This window comes from Syngnathus typhle, linkage group LG2 (genome assembly GCF_033458585.1).
Source record: "Syngnathus typhle isolate RoL2023-S1 ecotype Sweden linkage group LG2, RoL_Styp_1.0, whole genome shotgun sequence".
Taxonomy (NCBI): domain Eukaryota; kingdom Metazoa; phylum Chordata; class Actinopteri; order Syngnathiformes; family Syngnathidae; genus Syngnathus; species Syngnathus typhle.
Window position 1 is genome coordinate 23,445,183 of NC_083739.1, and position 17,918 is coordinate 23,463,100.

A 17,918-nucleotide genomic window follows, 5' to 3' on the forward strand; every position below is an offset into this window, starting at 1 on the left:
ACGATCATTGGGACTTAAAAAAAAAAAAAAAATTAAAAAAAAAATCATAAAAATTGGGTGCGTATTATACATGGGTACAGGCTTTTTTCCAGCATCAGCATGCCATTTTTAGGGTGCGTATTATACATGGGGGCGCACTATACACGGAAAAAAACGGTATTACATTTATATCATTATTCATCCTAAAATGTAGAGCATTCTTCAAATCTTCTAACATGTCTTACATAACCTTATCGTGGTATTTGTGAATTCACAAAACCCCAAGAATCCCAAGCCCGCTGATTTTCTCAAGCCACTGTGGACGAATCACAGAGCAATAGTATGTCTGGGGGCGAGATGTGTGGCTGGGACGAAAACAAATGCGCCGAAGCTGGAGGAAAACGAACAAATCAAACATGGGGCACCAGTCGACAAATGCATAGACAATAAAATCAATTCTGTTATTGCAGTTCTTGCTGTTCTCAAGATGCCTGTAAATCCCCGGGCTTGTTCTATTTGGGACACTACATGTTAAGGGGTTTTAATGGATGTAAAATCCAAACTACGTGGGGATTGCGTTAATATTTTCAGAGGTTGAAGTGGGCCTAAGTGGGGTGTACATGTGCATTTTGGCTGAGATTGGTCATATTTTTTAATAAGTTAACACGTACTACATTCTGTTAAGCTCTATGGTTAACCTCTATGGAGAATTTAAGATTGATGCCCAAAAGATCCAAAATACCGTGGCGATTGTTTTGGTATTTTCACTGGTTTAAGTGGGCATTATGTAGAGATGTGGATGTAAATTTTGGTAGGTTGTAGTTTTCTGATATTAAGCCATGTTAAGCTTTTTGATATAAACGTTTTGAACTGCCACCATTTTAACGCATTTTGTCATTTGTTTGTCAATTGTCGTAAAGCAATTTAAACAATTGAGATTGCAGTCATTTCCATACCACTTTCTATGATTTGTTGGATGACCCATCATTCATTTTATTTGTCGAAATTAATCACAATATTAAAGTAACTTGAAGCATGTCTTCTCTCAACAAAACGGCCACCACGGAAACTGACAAGGTTTACCGGCCTCATCCGAAGGTGCCTATTGATGTTTATAATTTTTTATGTATTTTTTATTAATTGTAACATTATTCTTTTAAGCCAAATGCAGTGCCTACCATACTTCCAGAGCCTGAATGCCCACGAGTGAAGAATAAAAACAGTGCTAAAAGACGTACCTGAACCATGCTTCTTCAGTAGCTGCACGGACAACCAACGGGCATCGATTTCGCAACAAAGCAAACAAATGCTAAATGCCATTTATGCCACTTGAAATCTGTAAATGCGCAAAAGTCACATTCGACAGAGGCATCCACTGAGATGCATGCATGTTTGAAAATGACAAGTACTAGCTTCCTCATGTCCGTGATCTCCATTTTCACACGGGCTTCTTCAAGATTCAAGATTCAAGATTCAAGAGTTTTTTATTCGCCATGTTTGAGCGTGCCAAACAAGGAATTTGACTTCGGTAGAAACACACCCTCTGTTCAACATTTAGGTGACTAACAACATTCAGGACATGTGAATAATGCAAAAACAGTGTAGACAAATTCAAGAAGGTGTGAGGAGCAGGATGTTATTGCACAGTAATGTCTCTGAGACTCTATGAGTGGTGTGAGTTCATCAGAGCAACAGCCTGGGGGAAGAAGCTGTCTCTGTGTCTGCTGGTTTTGGCGTACCGAGCTCTATAACGCCGTCCGGAGGGGAGTAGTTCAAACAGACTGCAACCCGGGTGAGAAGGGTCTGTAGAGATGTTCCTTGCCCGATTCCTGGTCCTGGACAGGTACAAGTCTTGGATAGATGGGAGGTTGATTCCAATGATCTTTTCTGCAGTTCTGATTGTCCGTTGTAGTCTGTGCTTGTCTTGTTTGGAGGCCGATCCAAACCAGACAGTGATGGAGGTGCAGAGGACAGACTGGATGATGGCAGTGTAGAAGGTCTTCAGAAGCTCTCGCGGCAGGTTGAACTTCTTGAGCTGTCTCAGGAAGTACAGCCTCTGCTGGGCCTTCTTCCGGACAGAGTCTATGTGGCCGGTCCATTTCAGGTCCCGAGAGATTGTGGTTCCCAGGAACTTGAAGGTGTCTGTGGAAAGAATAGTATTACTGCGGATAGTGAGGGGTAAAAGTGGTGAAGGGTCTCGCCTGAAATCCACTGTCATCTCCACGGTCTTGAGCGGGTTCAGCTCCAGATGGTTTTGACTGCACCAGTGGACCAGCCGCTCCACCTCCTGTCTGTACGCAGTCTCATCACCGTCCTGGATCAGTCCGATGAGAGTGGTGTCGTCTGCATACTTCAGGAGCTTCACACGAGAGTCACCTGAGGAGAAATCATTGGTGTAGAGGGAGAAGAGCAGTGGGGAGAGGACGCACCCCTGAGGGGCTCCAGTGTTGGTGGTCCGGGTGTCAGATGTGATGCCCCCCAGCCTCACACGCTGTCTCCTGTTGGTCAGGAAGCTGGTGATCCACTGACAGGTGGAGGCAGGCACCGCAAGCTGGATGAGCTTCTGTTGGAGGATGTCAGGGGCGATGGTGTTGAACGCCGAGCTGAAGTCCACGAACAGGATCCTGGCGTACGTTCCTGGGGTGTCCAGGTGGTGCAGGATGTAGTGCAGTCCCATGTTGACCGCATCATCCACTGACCTGTTTGCCCGGTAGGCAAACTGGAGGGGGTCAAGCAGGGGGCCCGTGACCTCCTTCAGGTGGTTCAGCACTAGCCTCTCGAACGATTTCATGACCACAGATGTCAGTGCGACGGGTCTATAGTCATTCAGACCTGTGATGGCGGGCTTCTTGGCTACTGGAACGATGGTGGAGCTCTTGAAGCACGAGGGCACCTCACACAGCTCCAGAGAACGGTTGAAGATCCGTGCAAAGGTGGGCGCCAGCTGCTCAGCGCAGACTTTCAAGCAGGAAGGTGACACGCCGTCTGGGCCCGGTGCCTTCCTGGTCTTTTGTCTCCGGAACATCTGGCGCACTTCCTCCTCGCGGACCTGGAGTGCGGGCGCGGCCTCTGCAAGAGAGTGAGTGGGTGACAACGATGATAGAGGTGTGGAGAGAGCAGTTGTGGGCAGAGGTGAGTATGTAGATTGTGTTGCAGGAGGTCCCGTTGTGTGGGAGGACCGATCAAACCTGCAGTAGAACTTGTTTAGCTGGTTAGCAAGTCTTGGGCTCTCTAAAGGACGGGTGGTTCGTTTCTTGTAGCCCGTGATGCTCTGCAGACCTTTCCACACCGTTGAGGGATCAGGATTGGCAGAGAGGTGTCTCTTCAGGTTCTCCCCGTAACACCTCCTGGCTTTCCTGACCTCTTGGTTCAGCGCGTTTCTTCCTTACTTTCCTCATGGTTTTGTCCGCGTTTTGGTTTGAATTAAAAAGGCTGAACACGGGAGCTTATCGTTGCTAACAGATTACTGCAACTGCTAAAAACAATCATGTTACATCACGGCCCAGAATGCATTGTGACCAAAAACAATGGAAGTTTCTACAAAATTATTTTTGTCACTCTTCTAATTATGTTATTAACTACCAAATAAACTATACAGATAAAAAATCATTCCAAAAAGGGCTCCTTTTAAGTATTGCTTTAAATCCGGGCCAGTGCTGTTTTTAGCAGATCCATCAGAACTTGGCCTTAAAAAGGGCCAAGGGCTATACTTAATGCCTGATCCTGATGTCTGGTGTGTGCTGTATTATCTACAACAGGGGTGGCCAACCAGTCAGAGACTAAGAGTCACATTTTTTACTGTGTACTGCAAAGAGCCACATCATACACATGAGCACACATGAACTAACCAAGCTGCTCGGTTTTAAATGGGCCACATTTAGCTGTGCATTTTTCCCTGCCATTTTGAGAACAAAATTGACACTAATTGTTTCCTCGAATGGGTTTGCCCCTCCTCCTTTGCGGGATTTCACCTCATGCGCATTTGACGAAAATACCATATTGAACTCAAGCGAAGCGAACACGCAGCGTTTGACGAAAATACCATATTGAACTCAAGCGAAGCGAACACGCACAACAACAATCAAACAAATAAACCCACAAATGTTGATATGAACGTAAAGGAGCCGCATGAAACCCGGCAAGGAGCCGCATGCGGCTCGCGAGCCGCGAGTTGGCCACCCCTGATCTACAAGGATAACAGTTAACACACCGATAACTATATATGTAAAACCTGTTGGTTCTTTATGATCTAAATTCCTGTGTGCAGTCAATAAGAAGTTTTGAGCCACCACATAAGCTAACAGTTAGCTTAGTGCCTTCTTTTTTGTATTTCCTGGCAGTCATGGTGCCTTGTAGCACCATGCTGCTTCTAGCAGGCCACTTGTCATTGTCTTAACATTGGTAAACATTTTGCAAATCTGTATGTGCATAACCTGCTTTGGAAGAGGTTTGATATACTGATCAATTATGAGAGCCCCTTTGCTACAAACATATTTGTTTACCTCATAACATGGAAATACAACCACAACATACTGAGCTTCCATTCATGAGTAAAGTCAAGCTCTTTTATCTATTCTTTATCAAAGTAATTAGCAGAAAAAGGCACAACAAAATCCAAGCCAAAACAATTTTAATTATATTTGCTCCTAAGTTTCTCCCCGCCGATCATTGATCCAGAAAAACATTTACCACGGTAAACTTATTTTAAACGAGCTTTACCGAGCAAATCTCCCAGTGTGACAGGGTCGAGGCATAGATTTGATTTTCTTTGAAGAGTTTTTGTGCCTTTGATTTGGTTTAGTGGCTTGTTTGCCCTTCATTTTGACATCTTTGTAAGTCTGGTAACTACCACTAGATGAATACAATAACTAAGGTATTATGGGATCGATGCTTGGCAGACATCTTGGGATAATGTGGGTAACCAATGTCTAAAAAGTCACATCTTTAGAGTTCAAACACTCCCTATTTTAGTTCAAGACGGACACAAGGAAAACAAATTACAGTTTTCTTAACTAATGACATCATGCAACTACAGACAGCTGCTGTGCAAAACAAACAAAAATCTGGAAAAATAAATTGGTGCAAAGAAAGTGCCTGCAAGTAGATTAGATTACTAAAGTCATTTTTAGCAATGCTAATCTATCATCTGAGAAAGTAGGAACTCAATTTGAGACATAGGCAAGATCACAAATGTGTGCTTTGAAAATAAGAGGGAATCCCCAGAGCAGAAATAAACATTTGAAACAAAAGTGTGTCTTTATGACAGAGTGATCTGAAAAGAAAAGTGAGCTGTGCTCACTTGCATCGTCCACACGTAATAAGTAGCACTGATCTGAAGTCAACTCGATTGAGAGCATACCAAAATAAATCCTGCTGCAGCAGCACCAGTCTGCTGAGTGTCCGCGGCCAGCCTTCATGGGATGTCTTCCCAAAACTGACCTGGAATCATCTTTAACCATTACATACCCGCCGCCCTCACCCCTGAAGCGTTTTCATTTCAGTCTGCAGTGATGCCTTTCTCTCGCAGCTCCTCTGTCACACGCACCAGGTAAGTGGGGTCTGGGTAGCCAAAACTGGGAGGAGAAAAAGAAACATAACTTCTGCAGTTTCTAAAGTCAGGAACTAGGAAGGTAACATCCACCATATCGATGTGATACAAGTGATGCATTTGGTGAGCAGTGTTACAGTGGCGGTTCCACACTGAATTACACCCTGGGTGAGACTACTTCAGAGTGCCGCCCCCATGTAAAAAAAACAAAAACAAAATAACCACACATTTTACCTCACACAGACACTTTTTTTAGGACAGTATATGCGTCAAAATATTTTACAAGAGCGCCTGGAATTGCAATTGCACTTGATATACCCTAATTTCCGGACTATAAACCGCACCGGACTATAAACCGCACCAGCTAAAATTCGGGGATATTTTAGTTTTTTTCTTATATAAGCCGCATCGGACTATAAGCCACACGTGCACACGCGTTTTTTACAAAGAAAGACAGTACACAGAAAACCTTTTTAAAGTTTTAATAACATACCTTAACATTTCTTTCCAAACACTGCCTGTGACGGGGCAGTAATACCGCAGCAACACGGAAGTAACACAAGACTAATAGGGCTGGATTAAAAAAAACATACCGGTAAAAGTCACTGAGACATGGCGGTAACACAGCAGCAACACGGTAGTACAGCACCAACAGGGCTCGTAAAAAAACGTACCAGTAAAAGTAAAAAAAGAGCCATCTTCATCTTTCTCCTGTGCACTGAAACCATCGAAGTCTTCCTCCTCAGTGTCCGATTGGAATAGCGTTAGATATCCTTCGCCTCACACTTTCTGAGTCTCTTTCGTCGTCGCTTTTATGCATTTCTTCGAGTGTGATGAGGGTCTGTTCATGCTAATTTTATTACATTAAACTAGTGAGCGACACGTATAGCTCCAGAGTAGACGGGTCCACGAAATAAAGACAAGGGTGACGCAACACAATGTCATCAACACCGACTGCCTTTAGCTTAAAAGCGGCATCATATGCATTTCTTTTGTCCCCCATAATGACGGTTTGTGTATAAAAGCTTCCTTTCAGTAATGTCCGTCTTGACAAACTAGCATGTCTTCTTCGGCTCATTATCTCTTCTTTGTCTGTCTCGCTCTTGCTTCCTGCTAGAGCGCCCCCTGGAGGCCGTAAAAATCCATAAATACGCCGCGCCGCCATTTAAGCCTCGGGGTTCAAAGTAACCTTCTGAATAAAATGCATTAAAAGTTCACGTTCATTACAACTTGTTTTTTGTCAACAAAATGTCAGAAGAATTGAATTTAAATGCTGATTGATTGGGTTTTAATACAATGCAGATGGTCCAAACAGCGCCACTGCTTTGTGTAATCTCTGAGTCACATGGCAGAGAAAGAAAAAGAGTTTAGAGCCCTTTGACGCAGGTCACCTAGCGTGCATTCCTACTAAAGCTCATAATAGTCACAAGCAACACAGCCAGAATAAGCAGCAGCCATAGTAGTGTTTCAAAATTTTTGTTCTTGTTTTTTTCTTCAAGATACTGCAGTGTATAAAAGTGATCAAGTCATCACAAAAATCACAAAAAAAATCCTTATATAAGCCGCACCTGACTATAAGCCGCAGGGTTCAAAACTTTGGAAAAAAGTCGCGGTTTATAGTCCTGAAATTACGGTACTACAATATAACTTGTACAAAACATCCCTCCATGAATTATAAATTTAAATCCCTAAACAGGCCTTTACATGCTAAATGTCATTAAGGTAAATATCATAATAATGTAATAAATAATAATAACAATAATAATAAGTAATAGGCGGCACGGTGCGCACTGGGTAGCACGTCCGCCTCAGAGTTAGGAGGGTGCGGGTTCGATTCCACCTCCGGCCCTCCCTGTGTAGAGTTTGCATGTTCTCCCCGGGCCCGCGTGGGTTTTCTCCGGGCACTCCGGTTTCCCCCCACGTCCCAAAGACATGCTTGGTAGGCCGATTGAGCACTCCAAATTGTCCCTAGGTGTGAGTGCGAGTGCAAATGGTTGTTTGTCTCTGTGTGCCCTGCGATTGGCTGGCAACCGGTTCAGGGTGTCCCCCGCCTGCTGCCCGATGACAGCTGGGATAGGCTCTAGCACGCCTGCGACCCCCGTGGGGACTAAGCGGTACGGAAAATGGATGGATAATAAATAATAATAATAAATAATGTAATAAATGTCATTAATCTATCTTTTAAGGAAGGAGGAACGATTAGCTCCTTAACATCCCCAAATTCTATTCTTGGCAAACTTTCAGTAATGACAAAAATACAGTCGTCACGAAATGTAGTTGCATGAGCAAATGGCAAATGATCGTCTAAGAAACTAGCTTCGAATATGAACATTCTGTTAGCTAATTACGGGCCAACATTACCCAAGGGAAATAATTGATTTGCAAAGCACAATCTTATAATCTTAAAATTATATCTCATGTTTGTGAAGTTAAAACCGAATTATAAATTGTAGCCTATAAGCAAAGCAAGCATATAGGATGACAGAAAACTAACCTAAACACAATGCAAACAAATGTAAAAGGTAGGCTATATCGCAAATTATTGTTAGCCCTTACTTTACAGTGTTGGGAACTCACTACTTGTTCAAAAAAGCAACGGAGTAATTAACTGAATTACTGAATAAAGGTACCTCATTAACAGGGAAAGTGTTAGTTAAAAAAAATACATAAAATACGTGCACGTTTTTGCCTTTAACATTAACGAATTTGAAATAATGATATCGCCACCTTGAAAATTCTACTACCGTAATTTTCGGACTATAAGTCGCGTTTTTTTTCATAGTTTGGGTGGGGGGGGCGACTTATACTCAGGAGAGACATACCGTTTTTTTCCGTGTATAGTGCGCCCCCATGTATAATACGCACCCTAAAAATGGCATGCTGATACTGGAAAAAAGCTTGTACCCATGTATAATACGCACCCAATTTTTATGATTTTTTTTTAAATTTTTTATTTAATTTCTTTTTTTTTTTTAAGTCCCAATGATCGTCACACACGCAGGGAGGCAATGGGTCCCATTTTTATAGTCTTTGGTATGGTCTTAACTAGGCTGGATGTCATTTTTTTTGTTGGCGTTGATTTCTCCGACTGCCCCTAAACGCACCACCGCGCTCCGTGCGCGCACGGTAAAGAGGCGTGCGGACTGAAAAAGGCGGCTCTGTATGGGAGAGACGTTGAAGAGGAATAAAAACACCCTTGGAAACCAAAACTTGCTCCTCGTCGTGACTCGGAGCCGCAACAAATGTTTCGGATTTGTGTAGGGTACATTGTGACAGACAGCAAATGAGCAGGTGATCAAGCAAGCCTTGTCTGATACGAGAGCATTGCGCTCGTATGGAGCGTGTTTGAAGTGAACAGCAGAGACGAAAGGAACAAGGCAAAGTGTTGTGAAATAAAATATTACCTGTAATACGCATTTTGTTATTTGCTGATTGTATTAAACTATCACATTCATTGTCAGTCAAGAAGAGAAGAGGACTATATTGCTGAAGCCTTCGCTGTATCAAATTGATATTTTTTCTTCCTCCAGAGTCTTATGTTTGACTCATTGACGTCAAATTGGCGCGCAGCTGCCCTATTGCCTAATTCTTCTGCCACTTCAATGACTTTCTTTCGAAATGCTACAGTATAACTTGCTCTCTTATCCATTTTGATGAAACTGCTAATTAAACCGAACTCTCGCTAATTAGTAAATAGCTGACGTGTCTTGCGCATCCGTTCTGCGCAGCTGACCCATAGTGCGCATGCAGTCATACTGCTTCCGCGCATGCGCAGTCATACTGCTTCCACATGACGTCCGGTCCGCGATGCAGATTAAAAAACAAACAATAAAAACAACACACCATCAAGGATTGCACCATCGCATCAAACGATGTGTCGTCAATTATGGATTTTACTGACTAAGTGTGTTGGCCAGGATGGCTGAATGCGATGCGCGATTGACAACAAACAAGAAAAAAGGTGAGTTTTATTTCGGGGGAGATTTGTCATGTCTCGTCCCCAGTTTTGCTATGTGTCTAGGTTGCCATAGTTTCTGTTCGCGTCGCCCCTCTCTTCCTGTGTCACCTCAATCGATGTAACGTGTTTTGTATTTAAGTCCTGTCTGCCCCTCGCTCACCGTCGGATCATTGCATGTGTTACTGTCATGATGTCTGTTTGCTTTCTGTTCCTGTCTTTGGTAATGTCACCCTGTCTTTTTGTTCCACGACTTTGTCGGTCAGTCCTGTTGTTGGTTTTGTTGTACCATGACTTTCTTTAAAAAAAATTAAAAAAGAAAATATTTTTTTTTTCTTTGTACCCATGTATAATGCGCACCCCAGATTTTAGGACAATAAATTAGTTAAATTTTGCGCACTATACACGGAAATAAACGGTACAGTTTTTTTCCGTGTATAATGCGCCCCCATGTATAATACGCACCCTAAAAATGGCATGTTGATGCTGGAAAAAAGCCTGTACCCATGTATAATACGCACCCAATTTTTTATTTTTTTATTTTATTTTTTTTTAAGTCCCAATGATCGTCACACACGCAGGGAAGCAATGGGTCCCATTTTTATAGTCTTTGGTATGGTCTTAACGAGGCTGAATGTATTTTTTTTTGTTGCCGTTGATTTCTCCAACTGCCCGTAAAGGCACCACCGCAATCAGTGCGTACATGTGAAAAAGGCGTGCGGACATGTGAAAAAGGCGGCTCTGTATGGGAGAGAAGTTGAAGAGGAATAAAAACACCCTTGGAAACCAAAACTTGCCCCTCGTCGTGACTCGGAGCCGCAACAAATGTTTCGGATTTGTGTAGGGCACATTGTGACAGAAAACGAGCAGGTGCTCGAGCAAACGTCTGATACGAGAGCATTGCGTTCGTATGGCGCGTGTTTGAAGTGAACAGCAGAGACGAAAGGAACAAGGCAAAGTGTTGTGAAATAAAATATTACCTGTAATACGCATTTTGTTATTTGCTGATTGAAACTGCTAATTAAACTGTGAATTGAAACTAATAGGAAGAAAACAACTCTCGCTCTTTATATAGCTGACGTGTCTTGCGCATCCGTTCTGTGCATTTTATTTCACAACACTTTGCCTTGTTCCTTTCTTCTCTGCTGTTCACTTCAAACACGCTCCATGCGACCGCAATGCTCTCGTATCAGACAAGGCTTGCTCGATCACCTGCTCGTTTGCTGTCCCGTGCGCGCACGGAGCGCGGTGGTGCGTTTACGGGCAGTCGGAGAAATCAATGCCAACAAAAAAAAATTACATCCAGCCTAGTTAAGACCATACCAAAGACTATAAAAATGGGACCCATTGCCTCCCTGCGTGTGTGACGATCATTGGGACTTAAAAAAAAACCAAAAACAAAAAAAAAATTCTAAAAAAAAAAAAAAAATTAAATTTCTTTTTATACCCATGTATAATGCGCACCCCAGATTTTAGGACAATAAATTAGTTAAATTTTGCGCACTATACACGGAAAAAAAACGGTAATTTTAGATTTTTTAGATGAAAATGACAGGAATGATAATCAAGCGTTTTCTTCATAATGGGACAAGCTTGAGTGAGCACCTATAGAGAGGAAGACAGTTCAATTTCAGAATATTGAGGTGATTATGATATTTTAGGAATTGATGTGGGCATAGGTAGAGTTACGCACATGAATTTTGAGTTTTGGTGGCAACTGGTTATAGTTTTGTAACATTAAGCCATATTAAAAACTTTTTTACGCACACATTAGGCATGTGCGTTGCAACGCTTACTCAACAAATCAAGATGGCGGATGCGCAGAGAGAGGAGTTGTGGGCGGCACAGTTTTTACAGTGGCTGCTTATTGTGATGACGGTTCTGCTCTCTTTCCCTGTTTAGTGGTTTAACCGTCGCTTCTAGCCAGACACACCAGTTCTCATGCGCTGAGGGCAATGGAAAACCTCAAATGCATCTGGAGTGCACAGCCACAAGTCTTTGGTCAGATGGACCCCCCCTCCCCCCATTGTTTTCTTAACTGTTTCTTAAGGAAAGCAATGAAATAACTTCACTTTCTTTATTCCCTTTTGATTAAAAAATACAATCAAAAGCCACGGAGTGTGGCATTTTGACTCTTTTTGTGTATGCTAGAAGTAGTTTGCGATTGTTTGACTTTGCTCAGCATAGGGCACCAATGTGGGGAGCAACCATACCACGTCATCATCCCCAAATGGGTATCAAATTGCATTTAACAAATGTATGCTGTGTATTAAATTATGTATTATGTAAACAAAAAGGATCATTTGAATGAATGAGGAATTATGTATTTACATCAACGTGTAGGTAAGTGGTTCTATTTTGAGAATTGTTCTGGTCGGGCTTCCTTTTAAAGACATTTATAATTATATACCTGTGGAGTGTGTGTCGTCTTGGCAGCCAAATTGCATGCAAATATGGCGATCAAGGCAGCCACTCTTCACTCCCCAATACATCATTATTGTTATTTAAAGCAGTACTCGACAAAATTTATTATATAACAACTCTCGCTCTTTATATAGCTGACGTGTTTTGCGCATCCGTTCTGCGCATCTGTAATGGCGGCCTCCGTATGACGTCCGGTCCGCGATGGAGATTAAAAAACAAACAATATTTGACAATGACACACCATCAAAGATTGCACCATCGCATAAAACAATGTGTCGTCAATTATGAATTTTACTGACTAAGTGTGTTGGGCAGGATGGCTGAATGCGATGCGCGATTGACAACAAACAAGAAGAAAGGTGATTTCAAGTTTTATTTCGAGGGAGATTTGTCATGTCTCATCCCCAGTTTTGCTATGTGTCTAGGTTGCCATAGTTTCTGTTCGCGTCGCCCCTCCCTTCCTGTGTCACCTCAATCAATGTAACGTGTTTTGTATTTAAGTCCTGTCTGCCCCTCGCTCACCGTCGGATCATTGCATGTGTTACTGTCATGATGTCTGTTTGCTTTCTGTTCCTGTCTTTGGTAATGTCACCCTGTCTTTTTGTTCCACGACTTTGTCGGTCAGTCCTGTTGTTAGTTTTGATGTACCATGATTTTCTTAAAAAAAAAAAAAAAAAATTTAAAAAATTTGTACCCATGTATAATGCGCACCCCAGATTTTAGGACTTTTAGGAATTTTTACTTGATCATTAACACATCACTTACAAGTATAGTTGACCACTTCACATGTTATTTTTAGTATAGTTGATCACTTCACATGCTCTGGACATGTGCTCTGTCACCAGGATGACATAAAGGACGAGAAATTTGATCGATGGATTTAATGATTTGGAGTGACACAAATGGTTTGATACTGTTGTTTATGTGATAGTTATTTAAAATATAGTTTATATATCGTTGTATGGGCCTGTAGAATAATTTGAACTGCGGCGCGGCACACGGCATTGTTGACAAAGGACAATCGATGGATTTAATGAATTGGAGTGACAGATGGTTTTAGAAACGTGTTATTTATGTAATAGTTTTTTTTAAATAACTGAATGTTACGTCAGGCCCGTTCTCAGCGCCTCGTTTGTGTTTGTCACGTTAGCATACCGTATCGTTTAGCCTGTTGCTCGTTCATGTCTGTTTTTGGTGTTGGAATAAAAAATATAGAACAATATCCTGATTTATAACAATTCATACGCAAAATCAACAAGGTACTGCAAACTCTTTATTTAGGAAATTACAAGAGTATTGCAGTATACAAAGTGCTTATTTTAACACTGAACTTTGATGTCGTGTTTTTTCTTTAAATGTGCGGCGAGATTTGTGGTTCCTGAATATTTTATCACCGCATGGCAGGATTTACAAACTGCACGTGTCTTGTCGGTTGAGCCATCTTTTCTTTGGAATCCAAAGTGCTTCCAAACGAATGACTTGAAGCCTAAAGGGGAGCAAATTTCCTCGTCTTTTTGGACACTAGCCATAGCACCAGCCCAGGAGCCGCGTACTAGTTGTCGACTCCCCTGTCACATGCAGCAACGCTGCTCCCTGCTCCCGGAAAGAGGAAGCAAGCAACAATGAACTGGATTTCAAAATAAAGTCGCGTCTAATGTCCGAGGTCAAACACGGCGATATAAATCGATGTTTACGTTTAGCATCGATGCCAATAAATTGTAGAGCATTGTATCGATTAATCGATGTGTATCAATGTATCGTTACACCCCTAATATATATATATATATATATGTGTATGTATATATATATACATACACATGCGCGCGCGCACGCACACACGCACACACACACACACACACACACACACAGGACTGTCTCAGAAAATCAGAATATTGTGATAAAGTTCTTTATTTTCTGTAATGCAATTAAAAAAAACAAAAATTTCATATATTCTGGATTCATTACAAATCAACAGAAATATTGCAAAGCTTTTATTATTTTAATATTGCTGATTATGGCATACAGCTTAAGAAAACTCAAATATCCGATCTCAAAATATTAGAATATCATGAAAAAGTAAACTAGTAGGGTATTCAACTTGAATCACTTGAATCGTCTAACTCAAAACACCTGCAAAGGTTTCCTGACCCTTGAAAAACACTCAGTAAACTAAATCACAAGTATGGGGAAGACTGCTGATCTGACTGCTGTCCAGAGGACAATCATTGATACCCTCCATCAGGAGGGTAAAACACAAAAAGAAATTTCTCAAAGAACAAGCTGTTTACAGAGTGCAGTTTCAAAGCACATCCACAAAAAGTCTGTTGGAAGGGGAAAATGTGGCAGGAAACGCTGCACAACCAAGAGAGATGTCCGCAGCCTTGTGAAGAATTTTCCTACGCGTGGCGACAGCTTCCTGGACCTGGTCTACTCTTCGCATAAAGGAGCCTTCAAAGCCGCCCCCCTCCCCCATCTTGGACTTTCTGACCATATCACTGTTATGCTTTTGCCCGCATACAGACAAATGGTGAGAGCCTCCAGGTCAGTTCGCAAGCAGGTACGGGTGTGGCCTGAGGGTGCCTCTGATGCACTGTGTGACTGCTTTGGCTCTACTGACTGGGACATGTGTAGGAGGCCACTTGCGCCGATCGGACAGACATTGAGGAGTATACTAACTCTGTTTCCTCCTACATCAGGAAGTGCATTGATGATGTGACTCTCTCAAAATCCATCGTCACTCGGGCTAACCGGAAGCCATGGCTGACAGGTGCTGTCTTCAGGCTGCTGAGGGCCAGGGACAAAGCCTTTAGAGCGGGGGATGAGGCTGGCTTGAGGACTGCGAGGGCTGACCTGTCCCGGGGCATCAAAGATGCAAAGAGGGCGTTCTCGTGCAAAATTACCGCTCACTTCAAGGACAGCAGGGACGCACGGAGCCTTTGGCAGGGCATTCAGACCATCACGGATTACAAGCCCGCGCCGCAGAGCTGTGAAGGCGACGTCCGTCTGCTCAATGACCTCAACCGCTTCTTTGCTCGCTTCGACGCTCAGAACAGCACTTGCCCGCTGAAGGCCACTCCCCCTTAACACGAGCTGCCCCTGTGCCTCTCCGCCGACAGCGTGAGGAGGGCGCTTGCCGCTATCAACATCCGCAAGGCAGCAGGCCCTGACAACATCCCGGGTCGAGCGCTGAAGGACTGTGCTGGTGAGCTGACGGATGTCTTCACAGACATCTTTAACACTTCCCTGCAGCAGTCCATCGTCCCGTCATGTTTCAAAGCTGCCACCATCGTACCTGTGCCGAAGAAACACGCTCCGTCCTGCTTCAATGACTACCGCCCCGTGGCACTTACGCCCATCATCATGAAGTGCTTTGAGCGGCTTGTCATGGAGCACATCCGATCCGTTCTCCCCCCCATCATTGACCCCTTCCAGTTTGCGTACCGAGCCAAACGGTCCTCTGAGGATGCCATCTGCTCTGCCCTCCACTCGGCCCTCACCCAGCTGGAGAGAAGGGACTCGTATGTGAGATTGCTGTTTGTGGACTTCAGTTCTGCCTTCAACACCATTGTGCCACAACGCCTCATCAGCAAACTTGACACGCTGGGCCTCAGTACCTACCTCTGCAACTGGCTACTGGACTTCCTCACTTCTGTCAGAGGCCACAAGTAGTACGTGTTGGCGACAAAATCTCCGCCAGCATCACGCTGAGCATGGGGCCCCCCAAGGCTGCATGCTCAGTCCGCTGCTCTTCACCCTCCTGACGCATGACTGCACTGCAACCTACAGCGACAACCGTATAGTGAAGTTTGCTGACGACACGACTCTGGTGGGTCTCATCACCAAGGGAGACGAGACTCAATACAGGCTGGAGGTTGACCTTCTGACCACGTGGTGCAGGGACAACAACCTCCTGCTGAACGTCGACAAGACCAAGGAGATTGTTGTGGACTTCCGGAAGGGTCACACCCAACACCTGCCGCTGACCATCGACGGTGCTGTGGTGGAGAGAGTGAGCAGCGCCAAGTTCCTGGGGGTGCGCATCAGTGAGGATCTCTCCTGGTCCACCAACACCGCATCACTGGCAAAGAAAGCCCAGCCCCGCCTGTACTTCCTGCGGAAACTCAGGCGAGCGAGCGCTCCTCCGCGATTTACACCCCTAATATATATATATATATATATATGCCCTGCAGCGCATAGTGAACACGGCTGGTAAGATTATTGGTGCTTCGCTCCCCTCCTTGAAGGACATTTACACCTCCCATCTCACCCGCAAGGCGACCACGATTGTGAGTGATGTGAGTCACCCCGCTCACTCTTTGTTCGAGCTTCTGCCCTCTGGGAAGAGGTACAGAAGCCTGCGCTCCCGCACCACCAGACTCTCAAACAGCTTCATACTCCAGGCTGTTAGGATCCTGAACTCGCGTCCCCGTTCTGCGTAGCGTCCTGTACTTTTACTGTCTGTATGCACACTGGCTCTTATTTGTTGTGTTATCTGTTTATTTATTATTTATTATTACTCTTATTTATTGTTTGTGCCTTCTTGTTTTTTATATTGCGTCGTTTACTTGTATGTCTATCGTGTAATATGTCTTGTCACCGTGGGATAGAGAAAACGTAATTTCGATCTCTTTGTGTGTCTCGGCATGTGAAGACGTTGACAATAAAGCAGACTTTGACTTTGACTTTTTGACTTGGAAAAGAAGCACTAGACAGTTGCAGAGTGGTCCAAAGTCTTCTTTTCAGACGAAAGCAAGATGTGTATTTCATTTGGAAGTCAAGGCGCCAGAGTCTGGAGAAAGGCTGGAGAGGAGCAAAATCCAAGTTGCTTGAAATCCAGTGTGAAGTTCCCACAGTCAGCGATGGTTTGGGGAGCCATGTCTGCCGCTGGTGTTGGTCCACTGTGTTTCATCAAGTCCAGAGTAAATGCAGATTTTAGAGCACTACATGCTTCCGTCTGCTGAAAAGCTCTATGGAGATGATGATTTCATTTTCCAGCATGATCTGGCACCTGCCCACAGTGCCAAAACCACCAGTAAATGGTGTACTGACCATGGCATTACTGTCCTCGATTGGCCTGCCAATTCCTCTGACCTGAACCCCATAGAGAATTTGTGGGGTATTGTGAAGAAGAAGCTGAAAGACACAAGCCTAGCAATGTAAATGAGCCAAAGGCCGCTATTGAAGCATCCTGGGTATCCATAACACCTCAGCAATGCCACAGGCTGATTGCCTCCATGCTACGCCGCATTGGTTGCAGTAGTCTGTGCAAAAGGATTCCCAACCAAGTACTGAGTGCATTAATGGACATTTTCAAATGTTTGCAGTTTTAAATCTTTTTTTTTTTTTACATGGTCCGAGGAAATATTCTAATATTTTGAGATAGGATATTTGAGTTTTCTTAAGCTGTATGCCATAATCAGCAATATTAAAATAATAAAAGGCTTGCAATATTTCAGTTGATTTGTAACAAATCCAGAATGTATGACATTTTTGGTTTTTTAATTGCATTGCTTCCTCTTTCCGGGAGCCGTGCGCCCGGCGTTGTTGTGTTGTGAGCAGAGCAGGCACGTGAAAGGGGAGTCGACAACTAGTACGCGGCTCCTGGGCTGGTGCTATGGCTAGTGTCCAAAAAGACGAGGAAATTTGCTCCCCTTTAGGCTTCAAGTCATTCGTTTGGAAGCACTTTGGATTCCAAAGAAAAGATGGCTCAACCGACAAGACACGTGCAGTTTGTAAATCCTGCCATGCGGTGATCAAATATTCAGGGAGCACAAATCTCGCCGCACATTTAAAGAAAAAACACGACATCAAAGTTCAGTGTTAAAATAAGCACTTTGTATACTGCAATACTCTTGTAATTTCCTAAATAAAGAGTTCGCAGTCCCTTGTTGATTTTGCGTATGAATTGTTATAAATCAGGATATTCTATATTTTTTATTAAAAAAAAAATAAATAAATAAAATAAAATAAAAAAAAATAAAAAAAAAAATCGATCGTAGAGCACTATATCGC

At 43.4% G+C, this 17,918-nt stretch overlaps 1 protein-coding gene across 4 annotated transcripts in view; it reads right to left on the reverse strand.

Moving 5' to 3' along the window:
- The window catches only part of dtx3 (deltex E3 ubiquitin ligase 3), a 63,151-nt gene that overhangs the window by 14,485 nt on the left and 30,748 nt on the right, over positions 1–17,918 (reverse strand). For 2 of the 4 annotated variants that reach the window (XM_061298276.1, XM_061298249.1), the window contains one exon: positions 4,542–5,552. The exons of 1 other annotated variant lie outside the window; for it this stretch is intronic. In XM_061298276.1, coding sequence (XP_061154260.1) covers positions 5,472–5,552 — 81 coding nt within the window. In that variant the 3' untranslated portion in view covers positions 4,542–5,471. Of the gene's footprint in view, positions 1–4,541; positions 5,553–11,252; positions 13,500–17,918 lie in introns of those variants that run through there. One more of the 4 variants, XM_061298267.1, reaches the window with a different exon arrangement.